Source organism: Daktulosphaira vitifoliae, unplaced genomic scaffold (assembly GCF_025091365.1).
Source record: "Daktulosphaira vitifoliae isolate Bord-2020 unplaced genomic scaffold, ASM2509136v1 Scaffold_1, whole genome shotgun sequence".
NCBI classification, from domain to species: Eukaryota; Metazoa; Arthropoda; class Insecta; order Hemiptera; family Phylloxeridae; genus Daktulosphaira; species Daktulosphaira vitifoliae.
This window is the reverse complement of record NW_026099572.1, coordinates 19898280-19921854: the sequence shown is the minus strand read 5'-3', so window position 1 is coordinate 19921854 and position 23575 is coordinate 19898280. Positions and strand designations below refer to the sequence as shown.

The following is a 23575-nucleotide window of genomic DNA, read 5'->3' as shown; positions in this document are numbered from 1 at the left end:
GGTACACTGCTCATATACGGGTCATCAGGTACGGCGATCTTGGTCCGGGTCCAAACCAATCTATGAAGTGTAATTGCAGGATAAACGAGCGAAAGTGAAACTTTGGTCTCAGGACATACCACACCACTAAGCCAGAATCAATAAAATGAATCAACTCTTACAATTTGAATACAATTAATTTATGAATGAATCAACGCGTTTCTATAGTTTATTACTTTCAAATGACAAATAAGGCGTTTATAGTAAAGCACACAGTACAAAACAATCGATATTACTACAAGCTTATTTCAATGATGGACGTGATTGTATCAATTATCTGTGTCGAAAAAACAAAATTAAGTATTCTACTTTGCTAAGCCTTTTTTGTGGAATCGTTCTTCTTCATAATTGGTTCAAGATCACGGTTACAGTGGTCATCGCGCATACAATACGTGAATGCACATCATTGCGAAACACTAAAATAGAGAAAATGCCCCCTGAATGTATGAGTATCACGTATGTGATTACAAATGATTATTGCTGTCTGAATATGCAAGCGTTTGTCCAACGAACTATACCACTCGATTGTTTGTGTTCGTTTGTGCTGTAACAATGTATCATTTCATACGCGAACAAAAGATTATAATGTTTGCCAAAGTGGATTTTGTCCAGACAATAATTATTTAGAAACGCTTTTTAATTAGACGGCGGCCACGGTATCGATTGTGTTGTTGCTGTTACAAGCCGTCATTGCTATTAGTATCATACACCGTGTAGATAAGATGATTGTTGTCGCCAAACTTTGCTGGCCAGTCATTTAATGTGTTCTCCATTTGATTGTCGTATGACAATTTCACAGCAATTGTTGCACAAGAACTGCGTCTCTAATAAAACTTTTCACGCTTAAAACGGTTTTCATAATTAACAGTTTTTAAATAGCTGTTCAAAAGATTGTTTTTATCTACAAATTTAGCTAAGAATATATTGTAAAAAGGGGCGTATAAAATGTTATATTTCAAAATATTTTGAAATATAACCTTTTTTTTTTTATTCATCAAACAAATTTTTTCTCCACATCACTTTAGCTTACATATTTGCAAACTATTAACTATATATTAATTGTAAAAAATCAACAATAACTAAAACTAATAAAATTGTGGTACTGTCAAATAGTTTTCGACAGTAAAAATGATAAATATAGGATTTTTTAATTACTAAAATATGTATATTTGTACATAAATTCACATAAATAACTGCTGCAAAAAAAAATTTTAAATATTTATTTTTTCAGTTTTGTGATTTAAACATTTAAAAAATATATCTTCAATATTACTAAAAATGCAACTTTTATGAAATATTATAGAAAAGTAAAATTTTTAATAACTTCCACTGAAATATGAAAATAAAATATTTTTAACCAAAATGATTTTATATAGATTATTAAAGAATATGCAATTGCATAAAAATCCATCCATTACATGTCACTAAGATATGTAAGTAATAACAGTTATACAAGCAAACATCAGCAGACTAGTATGCATAGGCGTGGGGTTGGTGGTCTAGATGGATTTAGCATCTCACCAGTTTAAATTTTGCCCCCCAGAAATTCAGCAAAGTTATATCCATTGTTATATAAAAATTATTTTTTTATAAAGGATATAAGTAAAATTTTTGAAAAATTATGATATATGGTTATAATCAAATAGAATAAAAAAGTGTAATTTTTTTTTTTTTTTGAAAGGAGTAAGGAATATATTTTGTTGTTATATTTGCGTAATAATATTCGTTAAAATAAATTTAAAAAGAAAAAATTCACAATTTCAAAGATATATTAGTCGCTTGAAATATTTACAGCTACCACAAAACTTCAGCCCCTTTTAACTCTCCTAAATGCAGCTATAATTATAAGCAATAAAAAGTGCTAATTTGTGAAAATTCCTTATTTCTGCTTTAAACAACATATTGCAATAAACATAGTTGATATTTGTGCCATCAAACAGCGGACCTGTGATAAAGTTTCCATAATGCTCGAAGCATTTCAATTAGATATCGACTTAATTAAAATAAAATTCAATCGTAGTGTATCCAAATGAAAAATAAAGAGTAATCTAATTGGATTACTATTAACTATTATAAAATAGTTTAATTAGGTGTATTTATAATTGAATTCTTGTCTTGTAACAAGACTAGAAGTGAAAAAACTCACAATTGACATTTTGCGAAACAAAAATTACCACATAGTATTGACTCATAGTACAAGTATATTTGAAAATAAGTATCTAAAACAAGCGTAGTGACATGAAAAGCACAGTAAAATTTAATTTTTAAATTCAAAAAACTAAAAATGTTATAAATAAATTGCGTGGAGAATTACAATTGTTCAAAGTATTTAACAGAATTCATACAATATGAATAGAATCTGACAGCAAATTCTTGTAACTTTTGACTCAATAATTGTTTCCCTGTAATTTTTTTTTTTAGTAATTGCAATCATATACTGCGTTAAAAGTTAATTTTTTAATGTTTTCCTCCAATAAGAAAGAAAGGGTTTTTTCTATGTTAACAATAACAAAATCTTTTTTCTTGCGAACAATGTTGATGGGTCCATAAAAATGTTAGAACAGAATAGTAGGACATAATTTAAAGAATAAGTTTTATGAGTTAATTATGTATCTATTTTTTTTATTTTCTGTCCGGAAAGTTTATTTCTTTCTATTGATACAATTTTTTTATTGGTGCTTAGAAAAGTATTGACTATATTGTACATAAATTATTAGACCTTTTAATGCGAATATTAATAAATTTACGATAGGACACAATTAGTGTTTATTAGTAATCAACATTATAAACAATGTAATCATAAGAAATAATTATACAAAGACAGAAATAAAAAACACTATCAATTCTAACTTATGACAATATAGTCATATGTTCACAACAATTGTTTACATATGTAAACCACATTAAATTACAGTTCATTGTATTAGTCAACCAGTGTTATGTTGATATAACGCCGGATGTTAAACAATCATAATTTTGTGAAGCTGTCAATTAGAACGGATTGTAACATACATCATAATAAAGTTTTTATTTGTCTAATTATTGTAACACAATATTTTTGTAAAGTGCAATTTTAATTAGCTATACTTCAATATATTTTCACAATTTTTAGTACATAATTTTTAATATGAATAAGCATATTTTGGAATACCGCCAACTGTATCACTCGGTGTAGGAGTATCAATTTAATTTTACATTGAATCCAATTTTCAACAAATTATATTAATCTAAAAACTAATTTTATTTTAAAGTAGAAATCTCATTTTATATACGATCATTTACATTACTCACTTTCAAAATTGTTAAGCAACAGATGAAAATTATTATTATAAGAACCTGCATGTCTAAGGTTAATACATCTACAAAAATATACAAATCTTTATTCACATTTATAAAGCTCTTAATATTTTGTTAGAGTGACAGTTGTGCAATCGTGCGGTATAAAAATAGTCATAACCTTCTCTTAAAAAATTGTACTCGAAGTGAATAAAAAGTTAAAAACATTTTTTTTTTTTGTTACGGCTTCGAATTTTTAGGTCAATAGTTAAAAACATTACACAAATTATTTGAAATATTTTACAAATATTTCACATAGATATAACTACAAAGATAAAACTTTAAATTAATTCGGTGTGGAGTGATTAATATTTTATCTGTGTTTAAAGTGTTTTCTCGGTTGCTTGATAAGTTTGAGTTTAAGCGTTGGACTTCATATTTTGGACAATTTGAAATAATGTGTTTTGTGCATAAATGGTTATTAAATCCATAACATGTTGGTTGGTGTTCTTTTGGTGTTAAGAAAGCGTGTATCTGGTCTGTTTAATATGATTACTTGTTACCTTTGAATATAATGTGGATTATCCATTTTTCTACATATTTTTTAGAATTAAAGGAACCATTATTCTTAGTAACTAGACATTTCGTTATATTTTATGCTGGCCTATGATATTTGATTTAAAATTTACTGTATCACCCCAAATAATAACAGACAGTTATAAGTGTGCATGATTCATGATTCGAACAAATTGTACGTGTAATTCGATAGTAACTAAATTATGAAATTTAGTAAAGACTTGAACGGTCGTAGCTTACAATAGACAGTATAAAATATTAAATACATTGACATTCGTTGAGTTGGTATTTTATAACGCGGTAAAGACTGTGTAGAGTACTTATTATTGTATTAGAATTGTACATAACACTTGGTGTTGGCGGTGGCCTACGACTAAGAAACAACGAATATTAACAACATTTTAATGTACAGCACCGACATAAAGGCGATTATACGCGCATCTCGTTTCCGTAGTATTCGTAAGATGTCTTGGTCGCGATGTTACAAAAGAACAACATCGATGGATACAATGATTTTACCTGCAATTACGTTATCGACCACTCGGTGGCTAATTAAACATCCATACGGCATATTGTTTTGTTCACGCGCACGGAGAGGTCGCTGTACCATATCAGTAAAATGTGCGTATGTAACGCTTACATGAGATGTTTTCACTTTAAAAGTTTCCGGTCAATATTTTACTTTATAAACCATGGAAATCTCTGCACCAGCATCCAGTTCAGTTTTGTGTGTCCATAGTAAACATGAACGCTTTCTTAGTGAGTGCCTTACAGAGCCCATCGTCGATGCTTCAAGTCGAACGAGTACTTATTTTTGTTTTGATTTCAGTTGTTTGGTATCCTCGGTCTAGCTGCGTGTTTGGTCCAGTGCTCGCCGTTCCATGAGTACCCGTCAGAGTCGTACGGATCTGCCGAGTCCTCTTTCGGGCAGCACGTCCATCAAGAGGAGCACCACGAGCCCGTACACTATTCGTTCCACTACGACGTAAACGATCCACACACTGGCGATGTCAAAAGCCAACACGAGACTCGGACGGGAGATGTAGTGTCTGGATTCTACAGTTTGGTTGAACCCGATGGTACCATCAGGACCGTTAAGTACAATGCCGACGCACACAACGGTTTCAACGCGGTTGTCGACAGAAAGAAACCACACTTCAGCAGTGCGTTGTTGCAAGAACATTATTGATAAGGAAAATTAATTATCGACGGGACGATTAGGCTAATAATTCGAGTTTTTCCGTGCAATCTCTGATAAGTGAAGTATGTTATTTGCTCATATTGCTGTTATTATTATGTAAATATATCATATATATTTCAACATTTATTTTTGTTTTTTATCAAATATAAATACGTTAACTGTCATATAGTGGTATATTAGTGGTTAAAAACAGGGAGTTATTTTGAAGCAACATAATCAAATATCAAACACGCAAATTACATTCTTCGGTCTGTATGCATTGATTTCTTATAGAAAATTCAACACAAGAATACGATAACATAAGAATTTTTAATTTCTAATCAATCGAATCATTGCATTTCTAAACACTAATATCTTTAACTACTACTAGAGAAACTGTCATATAGCAACTAACATTAATTGGATAAGACGTCCATAAAAAGTAAGGATAAACGTAGCAATAAATAAAAAAATTTCAATGGTTCTACAAATTATTGATTTATAGTTTTTTTTAGTTTCATTTATAATAAATTAATACTCGCGAGTGATAATAAATACACCATTACAACTAAAAGTAAAATTAAAAGAAAATATAAATTAATAATAGTTAAAAAAAAACATAAACATGAACAACAATAACAAACATGAATATATTGAATATTTCAATAGAGAAATTCAATAATAAAATGCATCAACTTTATAATCAAACAGAAGTAAATGTATAGAATATGAAAGTACTCGAACTACATTTTTTTTATTCTGATAAAGCGCCAAAAGTTATAATAAAAATTTATACTAAACATTATATTTAATATAAAAATAGTTGAACATTTTTTACATAATTTTTTTAATCTTGTATAAAAAATATCTCGTAAGATCAATGGATGCTTAATATAATCTTATTTTTCATACCAGCTCTTCAGTTGTTCATTCAAGTAAACGAATATTAATTTTGTATTCAATTGAGATTAATATTTTTAAAATTTAATAATAAATATTATACCATATTTATCATTTGAATAGTAATAAATTTATATAATTTAATTAAATAAATTAATAATCAGATTTTTAAAACATTTTATTAATCATTTAGACTATTCATTAAATAATCATTAATTACTTCTTTATGGAAGTACTAGGAGGTGTTAGTAAATTGTTTAGACCAGTTATGCTGCTATTTATTTAGGTACCTTATCAAATTTCAACAAAACATAATTTTACAAAAACGACAGCCACTACCGATTTCGTACAACATATTTGTCAATAACACTTTACATAAAAAAAAAGTCATTGTTTAACATTTTTAGATTCGAATAATAAATGTAAAGTTCAGACCAAGCAATTCAAATTATGATTTACTATTACTGTTGATAAAACAAAATATATACTAATAATTTAAGAAATGTGTTATAATATTTGTTATATTAATGATGATAATAATAATAACTTCACATACATTCAATAATGTACTATTTTGAATAATTCGTTTTATGTCGTGTTAAATAATCTTTATTTTTTAATGTTTTGTTATTTTAACATAACATTTTATCAAAAAAAAGAAGGTATCTTAGTTAAAATATCAAAAATTAATTTTTGAAAAACATTAAGATTTATAATATTGTTTATTAACAACACTTCAATATATACTCGTTCTTCTTGGAATCGTCAGTTATTTAATATCACTAGAAACATAGTATTTATTTTTACATAATGTATTGAATTATTGTGAATTTTGGAATATTTACACTACCTAAATAATATTACATAATACTATTTTATAATTAATAAAATAGTTCTTTTTAAAATTGTTCAATATGTGTGAAGTAAAAATAATACAAAAAATTGTTCAACTTTAGTAATGTTAACCCCTTACAACACGACGAAAAAGAATATTTAATGAGGAAAAGTGCAACAAATATCAAGACATTAAATTATACATAACAAGTGTAATTACGAGTAAATATTATTATACATTTTTTTTTTTACATTGAAATGTGTTTTCTTAATTTTTGTATGTGAATTAATATCGAATCTATTTAGCGAAAGTTGTGTATCCGTATGGGTAAGATCCATACCAGCTGTTTAACCAATTTCTTTGGAATGACAATCCAGAGTAGTAAGGGTAAGAGTCATACCAGCTTTTGAGGGCAGCTTTTTGGATTGGAAGTCCGTTAAAGTAATAGTACGGGTAGTATGAAGAGTGAGGAGCGATAACTTTGGGCAAAACAGCAGCCTTAGCTAATTCAAAATCAACTGGTTTGATCTCGATTGATTCTGGAACGTCTTCAGTCTTGGAAATAACGTGTTCAGGGATGACAGACTTGGCAATAACGGGTTCAGAGATTATAGATTTGACAACTGGAACAACATCACTAGCTGGGGCACGGACAACATCAGCGTTAAAACCGTGGAGAGGATCAACATGATAGTTGACTGTACGTATCAAACCGTCGGCATCCAAGGTACGGTAGAAACCGGTGACAAAGTCGCCGTTTTTTACTTCTGCTTGATCTTTATGGTCACCAGAGGCTGGGTTACTGACGCCATATGAGAATTTGTAGTCTGTGGGTTTAGCTAAATCGTCGGCGAATGTCATGCAAACGAAAGCAGTTACAACTAGCACTACCTGTATATAAATAATAATTCGTATAAATTTCATATTAATTCTTTTTCAGAATAGTTAAATTTATTTATAAAAGACAAGAATCAAAATTAGTTAAGTTTTACTAGTAAACGTTAGCTAAAAAAAAATAAGTATATTTATTATTTTTCTTTTTTATAAAATTTATAATAAAATATTTACTTACAGAAAGGCACTGCATGATGAACTCTAGTTGGTTTTGACGACACTTAAGAACACAATTGCTTAATGATTATTATAATATTAAATTTTACACTTTAAATAGTCGACATAATACCCTTTTTTATCTGTCCCCACAATTTTTTACAATATTACAAGCCCCAATGACCTTCATTTTTTTTTATTGTTGACATTGGGTGTTACTTAAAACCTACTAGAAGTCATGTTATCAAATTAATAACCAATGGTAAACTGCATAAAGAGCGAGACATATAATATACCGAACGAGTTTTCGATCTCATTATTAGTAGTCATTACATATGATCTATATATGTATTAGGGTGGCCCTCAAAAATCGAATGTCTTTTTTTTCTTTACGCTACCCCTTAATTTTTTTTTAATGGTCAAAAAAATGAGCTGTGCAAAATTTGGGACCGATCCGTTAAGGTTAACCCGTGCCCCCGGGCCTATTAAGTTCAGTCAAAGAGTCAAATTTAAAAGAAATAACTGATCTATGTCTCATAACTTTTTTTTCTCTTAACTTAGAATAATAGAAGTAAAACTCAAGTAAAGGAAATTTTACAAGAAATTCAAAAATAATAACTTCAATGTTGTTTTCTCAATAAATAGCCCACAAAAACACTACATACAGTAAAAAACATGTAAAAGTCTTAAAATACGTTATAACTGATTTTGTTGATTTTTAATTATTTATTTTCATTTTATTTTTTGGAAAACGCATTTTCGTTTAAAAAAAGAATCTAGAAGTTTAATTTTTTATGCCAAGTACGATAATTATATTAGATTTATTATTTTATGGACAGTTAATTAATGATTAATTACAAANTTTCAAAAAAATAAGTGTAGTTCTTTAAACGCAATATTAAAATTATTACGGAATCCGCTTTAAAATAGATATACTTTACATAAACATTAATGTTAATAATAAATGACAAAATAATGAAAATCTCTAAAACTAAATATTTATTGGTATGATGTCAAAATTACTTTAATATGTTCCTCCAATACTACAAATGTCAAATTATAAAGCTAAGATCCGAGTTGATATTAGATACACGTAGAAAATATTTAAACTAAAAACTAGCTGTTGATATCTAGTTTGGTTATACTATTTTTAAAAATCAACATTAATTACTCATTTAAAAATATTAATCAAAATAAAAATATTAAAAATACTTAATTCTAAAAGTCGCAAAATATTCTTAATCTATATCTCAAAAAAAGGCATTTCCAGATAATCGATTCGAAAATTTAAACATTTCATAAGAGTTACATAGTGACTTACTTCATTTTTAGTATATATGTTAAGTTCAAGTCAAATTTTATAAAAGTGACTGCATATTTTATTAGAGAATAATAAACTTCATTTAATCATACTAAAATATCAAATAATACCATGAATTAATATGTATGGATTTTTCGTACTTTTAGTAAAAGAAGACCATAAGCTAATGAGGCAAAATAAAATTTATCTTATAATTTAGTAAATTTTTATAAACTACAACCTAGAGCATTTTTACTAAGTCTATTATATATAAAAATATGTCGAATATGTATTTAAATTGTATATTTTGTTAGCATAACATATGTTAAAGTAATTGACCAACGCTTATTTATGCCTAAATATTTTCAAGAAAAAAACATGTATAAATTACTCAGCCAATAACCTTAATAACTATTTAATGATTTTTGTTGATTTTAAAATAAGATTAACTAAAAAACCTTTTTAATATTAAGTGTAACTAAAATTGTTTTGAATAGAATTAAAAACTATGACTATCACGAAATCATTAATTTTATGCATAGATTATGTAATAATCTTCTTTTAAAAATTATCAGCAGGAAAAGATAAATAATTTAATGAATTCTACATCATTTCAAACTGAATTATGTTTAAGAATCGGCATGTTTAAATATATTTATTGTCACTAATTTATTGTTCTTCATGAAATAATCAATATAATTTAATTTTATATCAATTTTTAAAATCATTATTTCTACTAAAAAGAACATCTTTCAACAACTAAAAAAAATGGTCATTATGCTATAGAGATCGTAAATATTTTCAACTTATCATGTGCAAAGATTTAATATTAAAAATAGTTATAGCTGTGATATTTTTCTATAAAATCAAGACTAAATATAAGGTTTGAAATAATATGCATTTATAAATTTTGTTAAGTTTATCTGACAATATCTTAACCAATAAAAATCGGTGGCGTCGTGGCATAGTTGGGTTTAGTATAGATGATATCTGATTAAAATTTATATAATTAAAAATACTTCAATGCGAAACTATAGATAGTGTTTAATTTTAAAAAATTAATGGATTATTCCAAAAACTCCTATTTCATTATTTATATTCTCATTAAGATAAAGTATGTCGAAGTTTTATGATTTATAAGTGTAATATATGAATAAATATATATATATATTAGGGTGTCCCTTATTTTGAAAATTTTGGAAATTCTTCGGGCTCACCTCCCAAATTTATGTGTATACATATAAAAAGTGGCTACAAAAAATTCCAGGCCCATCAGATAAGTTTAACCCGTGCCGACTTGGGGTTGTAAATCGGCCAAAAGGGGTACTTTTTTAGTTTTTAGCAATTAACTCGTTAATTAGCACTCTCACAAAAAAAAATATTAATACTAAATTGTAGATCTAATTGTTTTGTATAAATTAAGTTCTTACAGTTTTTCTTTTAAATCCATTAGTTTTCTAGAAAAATGTCAAAATACATAATATTTCGTAAAATTGCCGAAATTAGCATATTTATGAATATTTTATCATATATGACGAACCATATGTGATACGACCTAATGTTTCATACAAAAATTGTTTAAAATTAAATTTTGCGAAATAAAAGTATTAAGTACAAATTTCATTGAACCGATCGTTTTATTGCTATAGCTGAATTAACTCGATCATATTACGATTTTTACTAAATATATGAATTTTAATGCTAGATTCTGTTAGTTATCATCTGGTTCATTACAACACTTATCGTACAAGTACGGCGATAATACTATGGTATGACTGAATTAATGTATTGTTATTATTTTTAAATTATAAATAACTCTGGAAATCGTAAATTTATTACAAATCGCAGCAATAGATATAGTGAACTTATACTTATACCACTTTAGTCGCTCACATCGCGTATTAAGTTGAACTGCTTCCTATTGTGTTTTTCTTTTAGTGTACGTAAAAATGTCCGTAGTATTAAGAAATGACAATAAAATATTTTTAATAGGGTCTTTGACTACTCAAATTTTAGGTTCAAAACTTCCATCCATTGGACAAGTTCTAAAAGTTTTTTTTTATAACCTAAGAATTGTTAATCTTACTATAAGAGCAAAAGCAGTATTGACTATTCGCGAGTGTAATATTTTCTGGGAAATGGACGATTCCATTTCAACCGAAATAAAAAAATTAATGGTTGTATCCCTTAATAATGAGTCAATAATAAACCCTAGTAAACGTTTTATTCTTTCATCGAGTCATATTGACAAATCATTTTCAGGTATAATAATTTTTGATATCATTATTTTTTGATGACTATTGAGTGATTGATATTTTTTTTTAGAAAAAACTGTAGCTTCTTTTTTGTCAAAAAGCAGTATGAAATTTTTTAAACGATTCGATATCAATACTAATTTTTTAAATTTGGATCCAAGTAATTGGAATACTGATAATTTTTATTTACACGGAAAAGAAATTGTATGTTCACTTAAAGTAGTAAATGACTCTGCAGATAAAGCGGTTAAGGTAATGGAAGATTTTCATGAAAGTTTAACTGTAAACGATGAAAAAGCTGAGTTACTTTTACACTGTGTGTTCAAGAGCATAGAATATTATATCCTAATTGCAACAAAAAAACATTAAAACATAGTTTTTAATGTATATTTTTGTTATAATTTGTGAATTATTTTGAATTTAACATTTTGTATTTTATATAGTAACTTTTTTTTAATTTATACAATAATATTGAGAAGTAAGTATCATTATGAGTTTAAGTCAAACAAATACATCACTTTACAATATAAAGGAAATATATTTAAATTAAGCAATAAAATTCATATATTTAGTAAAAATCGTAATATGATCGAGTTAATTCAGCTATAGCAATAAAACGATCGGTTCAATGAAATTTGTACTTAATACTTTTATTTCGTAAAATTTAATTTTAAACAATTTTTGTATGAAACATTAGGTCGTATCACATATGGTTCGTCATATATGATAAAATATTCGTAAATATGCTAATTTCGGCAATTTTACGAAATATTATGTTTTTTGACATTTTTCTAGAAAACTAATGGATTTAAAAGAAAAACTGTAAGGACTTAATTTATACAAAACAATTAGATCTACAATTTAGTATTAATATTTTTTTTTGTGAGAGTGCTAATTAACGAGTTAATTGCTAAAAACTAAAAAAGTACCCCTTTTGGCCGATTTTCAACCCCAAGTCGGCACGGATTAAACTTATCTGATCGGCCTGAAATTTTTTGTAGCCACTTTTTATATGTATACACACAAATTTGGGGGGTGAGCCCGAAGAATTTCCAAAATTTTCAAAATAAGGGACACCCTAATATATATATATACATATAATGTGTAAATAGTACTTATCTTAAAAAAAATATAATGATCCATACATTTTTCAAAAAGTTATAACATTTTAAAGTAAAAAATGTAAAATATAAAATCAAGAATTTTCACACAAAAATAGCATTCAGTAGCCATTTTCACCACGAAGACCAGTCCAGAGATCAAATTTTTTTTCAAATTAAAGTATATTACATAAGTTTTAATTTAAGGTATAAGGTAAAAAATTGAAAATTTTTTTTAAATTAGCGATTTTTAAATTTGTATTATTTTTTTGGAGGTTTCCTCTATTTACGGGGAACGAGGGAAATGTTTTCAATTTTTGAGAGTAATTTCTAGGACTAGATACGATTTATGATCTTTTGACGTATCGTTGAATGAAATCGGTTCGACGAGAGCTGAGAAAACGTGGTAACAAAAAAAAAAAAAAAATTAAAAAAAAAATACATCATAGTAAAATTTATACCTTCTCAGCTTCGCATCGAAGCTAAAATATAAAAAAACACAGAATATTTAATAACAAGAAACATAGTATAATATAATATTAATACACGTTTAATAATTTAATAATGCTATAACAGACTATACTAACTACAGACTATAATAACACTATTTTAGTAAACGTTTAAAATTAAATTTCAACAAAAAAATTAAGAAGCCTTTAACATAAAATTAATATTTCATTTAAAAAAAATTAATAATCAATAGCTTTTAACCTTATGTCATTGATTATTTAATTTTGATTAAATAGTACTATTTACAATCATTGTTTATGTCAAAATAATAATAATAATGATTTATTTTTATGAAACACGTAATTTTATATATATATATATATTGGGAGTATTAAGAAACACTCAATAATATACTATTATAATTAAATTTATGACAAAACTTCATAATAAAAATAAAGTAAAATAATTTATCAAAAAGATACTACACTAAGCCTGTTCAAATATATAATTGAAAAACAACATTTTTTAAGATTCAAAAACTATATAATATACGTGTAATGTTGTAGAATTTATGTGATATATGTGTAAATATATTAAATGTTACTACATTTTATAAATTTATTGTAGAAATAGAGTTGCGCAATTATAATATAAGAATTATTTTTATTTTGCTCTGATTAAATATATAATATTGTTATTCAAAGTAATATATTCTATAGTATTACTATTATTTTCTAGATATCTATAATAAAATATAATCTAATATGACTAAAATAATAATTTTAATTACACTAGCAACATTATCAAATATGTTTCTTACATTTGAAATTAGTACAGAGCCACTGACACCTAATGATTATGGAGAGTAAATTTGTATACAATGCAAATTTGATACAGAAAACAGTATAATTTTGTTTATTTTTCAATTATATTATATAATATTGATTTGGCCATTTTTAAAAAACATTTGGTAGTTTTAAGTAAAAAAAATAAAAAATATGTCGAAAAGTAGCGATTTTTAAATTTGAAAATTTTTTTGGAGATTTCATCCATTTACAGGGAACAAGTGAAATTTTTTCAATTTTTAAGGGTAATGTCTTCGACTAGATACGATAAAAAGATTTATGATCTTTTGTCGTATCGTTGAAAGAAATCGGTACGGCGAGGGCTGAGAAAAAGTGGTAACAGACAAAAAAAACAAAATAAAAAAAAAAACCACCATAGTAAAATTAATACATTCTCAGGTTAGCATCGAACAGAGAAAAAAAAAACCAGCACAGTGATGACGTGGCATAGTTGGATCAAGTATAATGATATCTGACAGTGATTAAAATCACTATCAAAAAATACGCTTCGATGCAAATCTTTAGATAGTGTTTAATTTTAAAAAATTGGTGTATTATTCCAAAAGCTACACGAACTACAATTTCCTTATTAATATCCTAATTAAGATAAAGTATGTCAAATGAAAAAGGGATTAATAAAAAATATTATTTTACACACATTTTTTTAAAAATTATAGCATTTCAATGTAAAAAATGTAAAATATAAAATCGAAAATTTCCACAAATAAATCGGTAGTCATTTGCACCGTGAAGACAAGTCCAGAGGTCAAATTTTTTTTTTTCTAATTAAAGTATATTACATAAACTTTAATTTAAGGTATATATAAAAGTGTTAGTATTTCCGGAAATTTTTCAAATATTAAGGTAAAAAAAAATTATTGTGAAAAAGTTGTTATATTTAATGTCGCTCTGTGGCTAGGTAAAGAATCAAATTTATAAAAAAAATATACCATATGATATGTAAAGATATCAAGCATCCATAAAAAAAATGTATATTGATTTGTTCATTTTTGAAAAAGTAATGGCAGTTTAAGAAAAAAAATTGAAAATTTTTTAAAAATTAGCGATTTTTAAATTTGTATTTCTTTTTGGAGGTTTCCCCTATTTACGAGGAACGAGAAAATTTTTTTCAATTTTTGAGGGTAATGTCTATGGCTAGATACGATTTTTGATCTTTTGACATAACGTTGAAAGAAATCGGTTCGGCGAGGGCTGAGAAAATGTAGTAACAGACAAAAAAAAAAAAATTTAACTACTAAAGTAGTTAAAACTACTTAGTAGTAAAACTTACTAACTTAGTAGTAAAACTACTACAATTCACAAAAACATCCTTATAATTTATGCATCATTTTATTTTGAATCCTAGGACAATTACGGTATAAATTAAAATAAACAATGTAGCAAATCTATATTAATTGTAGTTAAAATTTATTAGTTTTTTTATTAAAATTATTTACAAATACCATAATAAAAATAATAATAATAACAGCTCTATAATGTTATACGTTTTAAATGAAATTTCAACAAAAAAGTTAAACGATAGTAAACATAAAAATAATAATTTACTTAAAAAGAAATTAATCATTAATGGATAATAACTTCATGTCATTAATTAAAAACAGTACTAATAACAATAATATTAATAATAATAGCACTATAGTGTTCGAAAAAAATATGACGATAATTTATACATAAATATCTTCTTCTTTTTCCTCGTCTTTATCCCAACTATTTGGGATTGTCCACCCTTATCCTAAATTTCCACTTGATACGATTTCGTACATTATCTACGCCGAAAAGAACCATCTGAAGGTTGTCGTTGGCTACCCTACGTCGAACTCCTTGACTACCATTACGTTAATATCACTACTAAGTGACCACTTCAAAATTGTCGACCTTGAGCAGCACAATGATTTCTAATTTGACCTTAGAGCCACCTAATCACTATATTATTTTGTTCTGTCCTCAAACTCTACTAGATACTCCCATGCTTTCATACATTTTGAGAGTATTAGGAAACATTCAATATTATAGTATTACAATTAAATTTATGACAATAATTCATGTACAAATAACACAATAAAAATAAAGTAAAATAATTTATAATGTGATGCTACAGTAGGCCAGTTCAAATATACAATAACTTAAAATCATAACATCGTGTGTGTCAAAAGCTAAATAAATATATAAAAAACAACTTTTAAAGCTTTAAAAACTATTTAATATACGCGTAATATAAATGTAACTAAATATTTTTAATTTTTCGTTGAATTAATGTTGAGCAATAATAATATAAGAATTATTTTAAATTTGCTCTAATAATTAATAATTGTATTCGAAGCAAAGTATTCTATGATATTTTTATCAAATATCTTCTAGAGATCTTTAATAAAAAATAATCTATCATGTATAAAATAATTATTTTAATTATTCTAGCAACAATATCAAATATGTTTTCTACATTTGAAATTAGTACGAATCCACTAACGCATAATGCTTATGGAGAGTAAGTTTTTATATAATGCAAATTTGATACAGTAAACTGTATTATTTTCTCTATTTTTTAATTAAAACAAATTTCTCACTATAAGTTCATTCCCTTAAATAAACTCATAAAAACTTATAATTTAAGCATAATTTTAATTTAAATCATAAGATGATAAAGTATAAATTAAAATAAAGAATTTAGCAAATCTATAATGATTGTAGTTAGAATTTATTAGTTTTTTGCTTATAAATTATAGTTTATATGATGCACATGAAATATGGTATAAAAAATATGGTGACAAATACAAAGATTTAATGATTGAACACATAGGAACAACAGAACACGTAGCAGGTTATGTTAGAAATGAACATATTCTTCGAGTCAATTACTATAGATCTTTGCATGATGTACCCGCATTGAAAATGCACCAAGAGGTAAAGATGATATAACAATAAATTCTTACAAAAAAAAAAAAAAACAGAAAATAAAATTATGTTGTATTTCTCCCAAAAATAATGGTACGCACATTAAACGATTATTCTTTGCGTGCATTGTTATTATTTAAGAAACGATTTTCAAAAGGAAAAAAATATTCACAATATTTCATAAGATTGATAAATAAATCATATACTATTTTTTTTTTCAGTTAAATCACTTGGCCCAAATTTTAGCGAACCATATTGTTCTAACTCATTATTTTGAACATGGTCCAACTGTTAGGAAATATGGAGAAAATATATGTTTAAGAAAAAATTGGCTTGGAGCAGGTGATAGAGCAGCTGACCGATATTATGACGAATTATTTAAATTAGACGAAAATGGGAAGGTTTATAATTTTAACGGAACTGAAGAAGAGATTTCTGGCAAAGGTACATTTATTATTATATACAACTGTTTGTAGTATAGATATTTATAATAAATGTTTATAAAGTTTTTTGAGTCAAACGTCTATAAAACTCAATTACCAAATATCTATTAATGGTTTAATAAGAAAACTAAATTTTTTTAGAATTATTTAATTGAATTTAATTAATTTTCTCAAAAAATAATAGATAAGGATTAATTGTTGTATATTAGTGTGATTAATTTAACTCGGGTTGCATAACTAGTGAAACTGAGGAATATTTAAAAATACAAATAAAGTCTCCGCTAAGTTATTTTTAAGAAATAATAAAATAAAAATATCATATAATATCAATTTCTTTTATACTTATTAAATTTTAGTTATAAATAAAAATGACATTTCTTTGTTATTATGATAATAATAACAACAAAATCGTAACAAAATTACTGAACGAATTGATTTTGCGTTATTGTAGGAGTCATAGTTATTTATTTTATATATTATTACAATAAAAAATATTAGTTAAAAATTATTATTATTTTAATAACTATTATTATATACAGCTTATAAATTACTTATAATTAATTAATAACTATTAAATATTAAATAAACTATTTAAATTATTAATTATATTTATTAATCTCTCAGAATTCTATTAATTCTATCTATTAATCTTAGAAAAATTAAGTTTCGTGACCAATAGAATCAGTCACGGTCACGTTACCAACTCGTCCACTCCGTTCCTCTTCTTATAATATAATAACTTTCTTTAATTGAAATAATTTTGTTGACAATAAATAATAACACATTTATATTTAACAACATTTAGATCAAGTTAGTTTGCGTGGTCATGCTATATGCATGCTTTGGAAAAATGCTAAAGAGATTGGAGTTGGCGTAGCATATGGAGATTGGTTTTTTGATGATACTGATAATGGTGTTTGGGAGAAAAATTATGTAATTACTACAATAATTAATCCTAATACAACTATACTTACTAAGTTCAAGGAAAACCTATTACCCAGAATAAAGCCATTTGAAAGACTTGAACATATAGCATTACCTTCAGAAGAAGAACCTGACAACGTTTTGGATTAAAATAATAAATATTAAAAGTTTGATATATGTGATTAAAAAAAACAATTGTTAATATTAATTTACTAAGTGTCATTGTCAAATTACCTTACATTGTCCTTAAATATTAATGAACACTATAAATTATATATCAAATAAAAAATAAAATAGACACTAAATAAAATATCTATCATGAATTCCTCCTTCGATGAAGTAGTGTTAATACAGAGATCGATTATTAGTACTATTTTCCTTTGATGCATATAACAACTCGCAGAATTTTAAATTCTTACTTTATAAGAGGAATTGTTCAATAGCGCAATTATAATCAATGTATAAATTATAGGTATAATATACTTAGTATTATTGCATCACTTATAATATGTACATTTTATATGATATTACCATGTAAGAGTTACTATTTTTTTATTTGTAATAATGATAATATTTCTCGGGATATGAGTACGAGGGTTTGTAAGATAAAAAAGTAATATTTTTTTATTAATAAAAAATTGATTGTAATTAGTTGTCACAGTCTATAATATTAATAATGCTACGATTATTGAGGGTATTCAGTGATATGTGGAATTGTGTGTCTACCCAGAATACTATGGTGGCTATATATAAATCTCCTACTTAACTCCTGAAATAGACTTTGCAGTATGTGGAAAATAGATATACATGTAGTTTATTTGGTTTTATTATGATTTTTAAACATTGACTTTTAGCTTCGATGCGAAGCTGAGAAGGAATTGGTTTTACTATAATGTGTTTTTTTTTTTTTTGTCAGTTACCACTTTTTCTCAGCTCTCACCGAACCGATTTCTTTCAACAATACGTCAAAAGATCAAAAATCGTATCTAGTCGAAGACATTACCCTTCAAAATTGAAAAAATTTCCCTCGTTTCGCGTAAATGGAGGAAACCTTCAAAAAAATTACAAATTTAAAATTTGCTAATTTTCGAAATTTTTTCAATTTTTTTACTAAAAACTGCCGTAAATTTTTCAAAAATTAACATATCAATATAATTTTTTTATAGATGCTTGATGTCTTTACTTATTATTTGGTATATTTTTTTTTTATATCTGGCCCTCTACCTGCCCACAGGGGGGGATTTAAAATTACAACTTTTTCACAAAAAATTAACTTTTTCAACTTAACTTTTGAAAATGTTCCGGAAGGTCTGACACTTTTATACATATCTTAAATTAAAGTTAATGTAATATACTTTAATTTGAAAAAAATTTTGACCTCTGGACTTGTCTTCATGGTGAAAACGGCTACCGAATGCTATTTTTGTGTGAAAATTCTCGATTTTATAATTTACATTTTTTACTTTAAAGTGCTATAACTTTTTAAAAAATGTATGGATCATTACAATTTTTTCATGAGAAGTAGTATTTATATACATCTTTCATTCGACATACTTTATCTTAATCAGGATATTAATAAGGAACTAGCAGATCATGTAGTTTTTGGAATAATACACCAATTTTTTAAATTAAACACTATCTAAAGATTTGCATCGAAGCGTTTTTTTTTTATAGTGATTTTAATCACTGTCAGATATCATTATACTTGATCCAACCATGCCACGTCACCACTGTGCCGCGACCCCCCTGTGCTGGGTTTTTTTTATTATTTAGTTAAGTAGGTTATACTATTGAGTATTAAGCATTTAATATGGATTTTCTAAACCAGTGTTTTTCAACCTGTGGGTCGCGATTCCCTGGGAGGTCGCGAAGCTTCTGTAGGGGGGTCGCCAGAAGTCGAGAGAACTTCAGTAAAAAAACAATTAAAATTAAAAATATTGATTTATTATGTAAGAGAATTTTAACAAAAGGATATACTCATAATCATTGTATGTTAATACAAAAAAATCAACAAAAAATTATATCCTACGACTCATGTTAATGCGAAGGTTGTGCTTGTTTCTGATTTATCAATTTCTCCAATCGTGGATCTGTAGTTGCAACACATAGAATTAAATTGTTCTTCAAATTCAAGCGATTTCTTTGCTTACTTTTTATTTGGGCCATTGAAGAAAATGTCAACTCGCATAAGTACGAGGTGGCAAACGGAATCAAACACCTCAAAGCCTCAGTTCCTAATTCCGGGTATTCTGTTTTTCTCCTTAACCAAAAGGTATCCATATTAACAGAATTGAATTCCATGTGTAATATCCCATTGGTAGATAATTCAAGCAGATTTTCTTTGAGCTTTGTTGGCAAATTAGCCTCATTTATAGCTGCATTTAAGAAAGGATTTAAGATCCACCTCTGCCCATTATTGTCCGATATTTCTTGCACTGAGAAGTAATGACACATTTCTTCTTTCAAATTATCTAACACCATTTTCATACCAGGTATATATTTCTTGATATTTATCTCACATCCGACTTCTTCGACAAAAGATTGTGTCGACGAAAATGAATCGAAGTTATTTTGATTTATAGACGATGACCACAAGTCAATTTTTTTTTGTATAGCCATGTATTTTGTCTTTTGCAGTAATGACATTTTCATCTCGCCCTTGCAGACTTTCATTCAAGATATTTAAATTCTCAAATAAGCCAGAAAGAAAAGCTAATTTCAAAAGGAATGCCGGGTCGCAAATGAATTCAGAGTATTCTGACTTAGCCTGCTGTAAATATATTAAAAGTTCAGCACGAAGTACTCTGGTCAGTACTTTGCCTTTCGACAACCACCTTATCTCTGTATGGTACAGTAAATTTTGGTGGAGTGCCCCCATATCTTCGCAAATAATTTGAAACAATCGTGTCTGCAGCGCTTTGCCTTTAATAGAATTGACAATCTTTATAATAATATTTAGAACTTGGCTATATTCCTGTGAGAAGGATTTGGCCGCAAGAGCTTGGCAATGGAGAAAGCAAAGCACCCAACGAGCGTTTGGCATCTGTTCTTTCAGCCTAGCAATAAATCCATTCTTCGCACCAGTCATCGCTTTTGCTCCGTTGCTGCAAATAGCAATGAATTTATTTGCCCAATCGATATTCATATCTTGCGTAGCTTCAAGGAACATGTTATACAAGCACTGACCTGTAGTATTTGTGGGAAGCGCTCTGCAGAATAATATTTCTTCCATTAATTTTTCACTGGATTCAAAACGCACAAAAGCTACAAACTGCGCACAACCCGCAATATCCGTGGATTCGTCAAATTTCAAAGATAAAAAAGTACTTTCCTTTATTTTTTCTATGACTTGATCACGAACGTCAGTGGCCATATCGCTTATCCTGCGTTGAATGGTATTGTCAGAGAGAGGTATACTTTTGATATTTTCGACTTCTTGTTTCCCAAACATAATCTCTGCTATATCTAAAGCCGCTGGTAAAATCAAATTTTCGGTAATAGTGTGAGGTTTTCCAGCTTTAGCCACGCGAAAAGCTATTCGATAACTAGCAAGCAACGCTTTTTCATTTAGGTTGGACATTTGTATACATGTTTTTTGATGTTGAAGAGCTTGTAGTTTTTTCTCAAAAAATTCCAAGGGCTTATTTTTTTCATTTGGATGTTTTGTGTTGAGGTGGCGTGTTAACTTCGATGGCTTCATGCTTTCTCTTGATAAAGTTTTGAAGCAAATAACGCACTGTGGTCTATTATTAATCACAGTACACCCAAATTTCAAATAATTTTCGTCATAAAGACGTTTTTTCTTCGTTGTACTGCCACTACTCTCACGAGAAGTTGACGGTTCTGTCGATCTTTTCAGGAATTTATCCATTTTAAATTATTACAAATCACTTCAAATGCGTAATTATTACTGAAAGATGAAAACAATGTCTAACAGTCGTCAAACAATTGAACCGTCGACGTGAACTGAGTGAGTATCGCTTTGTCCCACGCAACGCTCGTTGTGTCTCGCTCACTCTCAACAACTCACAAGCTAGCCACCACACTTGCCGGACGGCTCCGGCAGTCATCGGCTTTGGTCGTACGTACGTACGTATACCGATGTGCGTAAATAGCTTCCTTAAGTTATCAATTGATGCTGTTTTCGATGTATGTAATTGTAAAATAATTTGTTTTACGTACTATATTACTTATACTGTATGAAAATGTCGTATAGAATGAATATTTGTAACACATACATGATAATACACGAACATGATAAAAAAGCAAAGGGTCGGGGGGGGGGGGTCGCGAAATATTTTTTCATACCATGGGAGTCGCATAATGAAAAAGGTTGAAAAACACTCATCTAAACTATCGTGATCGACAGCGGGCTGAGGGAGAACAAGTTCGTAAGGATTTCATTTTATTGTTTTTCTTTTATATGCGTATTATAGAATATTCTGTAATATTCTATATATTTTTTAACTTAACCTTGTTTTATATTTTGTCGTGTCGCGGAGTATACGAAAAAGTGTTTATTTGATAATACTTTTAAAACTTCATAGTGAGGAATTAATTATAGTGTAGAAGTATACCGGAGTATACGTATCAATGATCTAACTCTGCCAATTAACTCCGTTGTTATTGATTTATTAAATTTACTTAATATATTTTATTGTTGATATTGTTTGATTAAATTGTTGATTATTCATTGTCTCTACTTAAACTATATACTCATAAAACTTAATTCTAAGCCGTATAGTATTTTGGTGAGATTATTATTTTTCAATCGTGATATTTCCAATAAATACTCTGAAATATATCAACGTTCCTTTTCTTATGAAATTGCAATATGAACGCGGCTGATCACTTCAAACGCGTATTTTAAAAAGTTCAAATCGTAGTATGGATTGAGATTAATTGATTGTAATTGAAGAGTAACTGAGAGCTTCCGAGAGTGTTTGGCCACATCTGAGCCAGAACACTTATTATTTTGAGCTTTTTATATTAAATTTGATGGTATTTTCAAAAACAAGAAGTGATCACCGAAGCTACCATTATTAATCGTTTTGTAATAATTAATTATTTTTTTTATCAATAATAATCTACATTTTATTATGTTCTATCGTTTGTTATAAAATATTTTATACATCATTTATTACCTTACGTCTTATGTGTTACTATTACATATTGCTTATAGCTTCCTAATTATTTTATATAATTAATATATGTTTTTTTATACAAGATTACATTGGTATATTTTTAAACATTTAAAAGTTTATGTAGCATATTGTTATATTTTAATACATATCATGTCATTTGATTAAAATTAATAAATTTAACTTAAAATTCGATTAACTTAAAATAAAGTTAATTTAAAATGATCAGTTTTACATCCTTCTATTTCCCGAACTTAACATGCTAGAGAGGGGGCCCTCTTTCACTTTTTCGCAGATGTTATTAACAAATTACCACATGGAAATGTACCTGGATGCGATCAAATATCA

The 23575-nt window shown here is 27.2% G+C and overlaps 4 protein-coding genes across 4 annotated transcripts in view; 2 read left to right on the top strand and 2 right to left on the bottom strand.

The window, feature by feature from the left end:
• Positions 1 to 23575, bottom strand: part of LOC126896498 (neurobeachin-like protein 2) — a 111089-nt gene that overhangs the window by 14455 nt on the left and 73059 nt on the right. The window lies entirely within an intron of this gene.
• On the bottom strand, positions 7003 to 8016 carry LOC126896541 (pupal cuticle protein Edg-84A-like). The gene is made up of 2 exons (XM_050669441.1): positions 7879 to 8016; positions 7003 to 7697 (listed from the first exon to the last, which is right to left on the bottom strand). Exons 1-2 carry the CDS (start codon positions 7891 to 7893, stop codon positions 7104 to 7106), a joined length of 609 nt encoding a protein of 202 aa, XP_050525398.1. The 5' UTR covers positions 7894 to 8016; the 3' UTR covers positions 7003 to 7103.
• On the top strand, positions 10769 to 12161 carry LOC126896540 (uncharacterized). The gene is made up of 2 exons (XM_050669440.1): positions 10769 to 11418; positions 11482 to 12161. Exons 1-2 carry the CDS (start codon positions 11106 to 11108, stop codon positions 11778 to 11780), a joined length of 612 nt encoding a protein of 203 aa, XP_050525397.1. The 5' UTR covers positions 10769 to 11105; the 3' UTR covers positions 11781 to 12161.
• LOC126896527 (Golgi-associated plant pathogenesis-related protein 1-like) lies at positions 16089 to 18866 on the top strand. The gene is made up of 4 exons (XM_050669422.1): positions 16089 to 16312; positions 16551 to 16728; positions 16941 to 17163; positions 17968 to 18866. The coding sequence occupies exons 1-4, from the start codon at positions 16212 to 16214 to the stop codon at positions 18234 to 18236; spliced, it is 771 nt and encodes a 256-aa protein (XP_050525379.1). The 5' UTR covers positions 16089 to 16211; the 3' UTR covers positions 18237 to 18866.

Excerpts from the sequence above, each read along its gene's own strand:
- LOC126896540 (XM_050669440.1), top strand. The coding sequence starts at position 11,106 with ATGTCCGTAGTATTAAGAAATGACAATAAAATATTTTTAATAGGGTCT. Across the intron at positions 11,419-11,481 it reads TATTGACAAATCATTTTCAG|AAAAAACTGTAGCTTCTTTT; the intron begins GTATAATAATTT and ends ATTTTTTTTTAG.
- LOC126896527 (XM_050669422.1), top strand. The coding sequence starts at position 16,212 with ATGTATAAAATAATTATTTTAATTATTCTAGCAACAATATCAAATATG. Across the intron at positions 16,313-16,550 it reads ACGCATAATGCTTATGGAGA|TTTATATGATGCACATGAAA; the intron begins GTAAGTTTTTAT and ends TATAAATTATAG. Across the intron at positions 16,729-16,940 it reads CATTGAAAATGCACCAAGAG|TTAAATCACTTGGCCCAAAT; the intron begins GTAAAGATGATA and ends TTTTTTTTTCAG.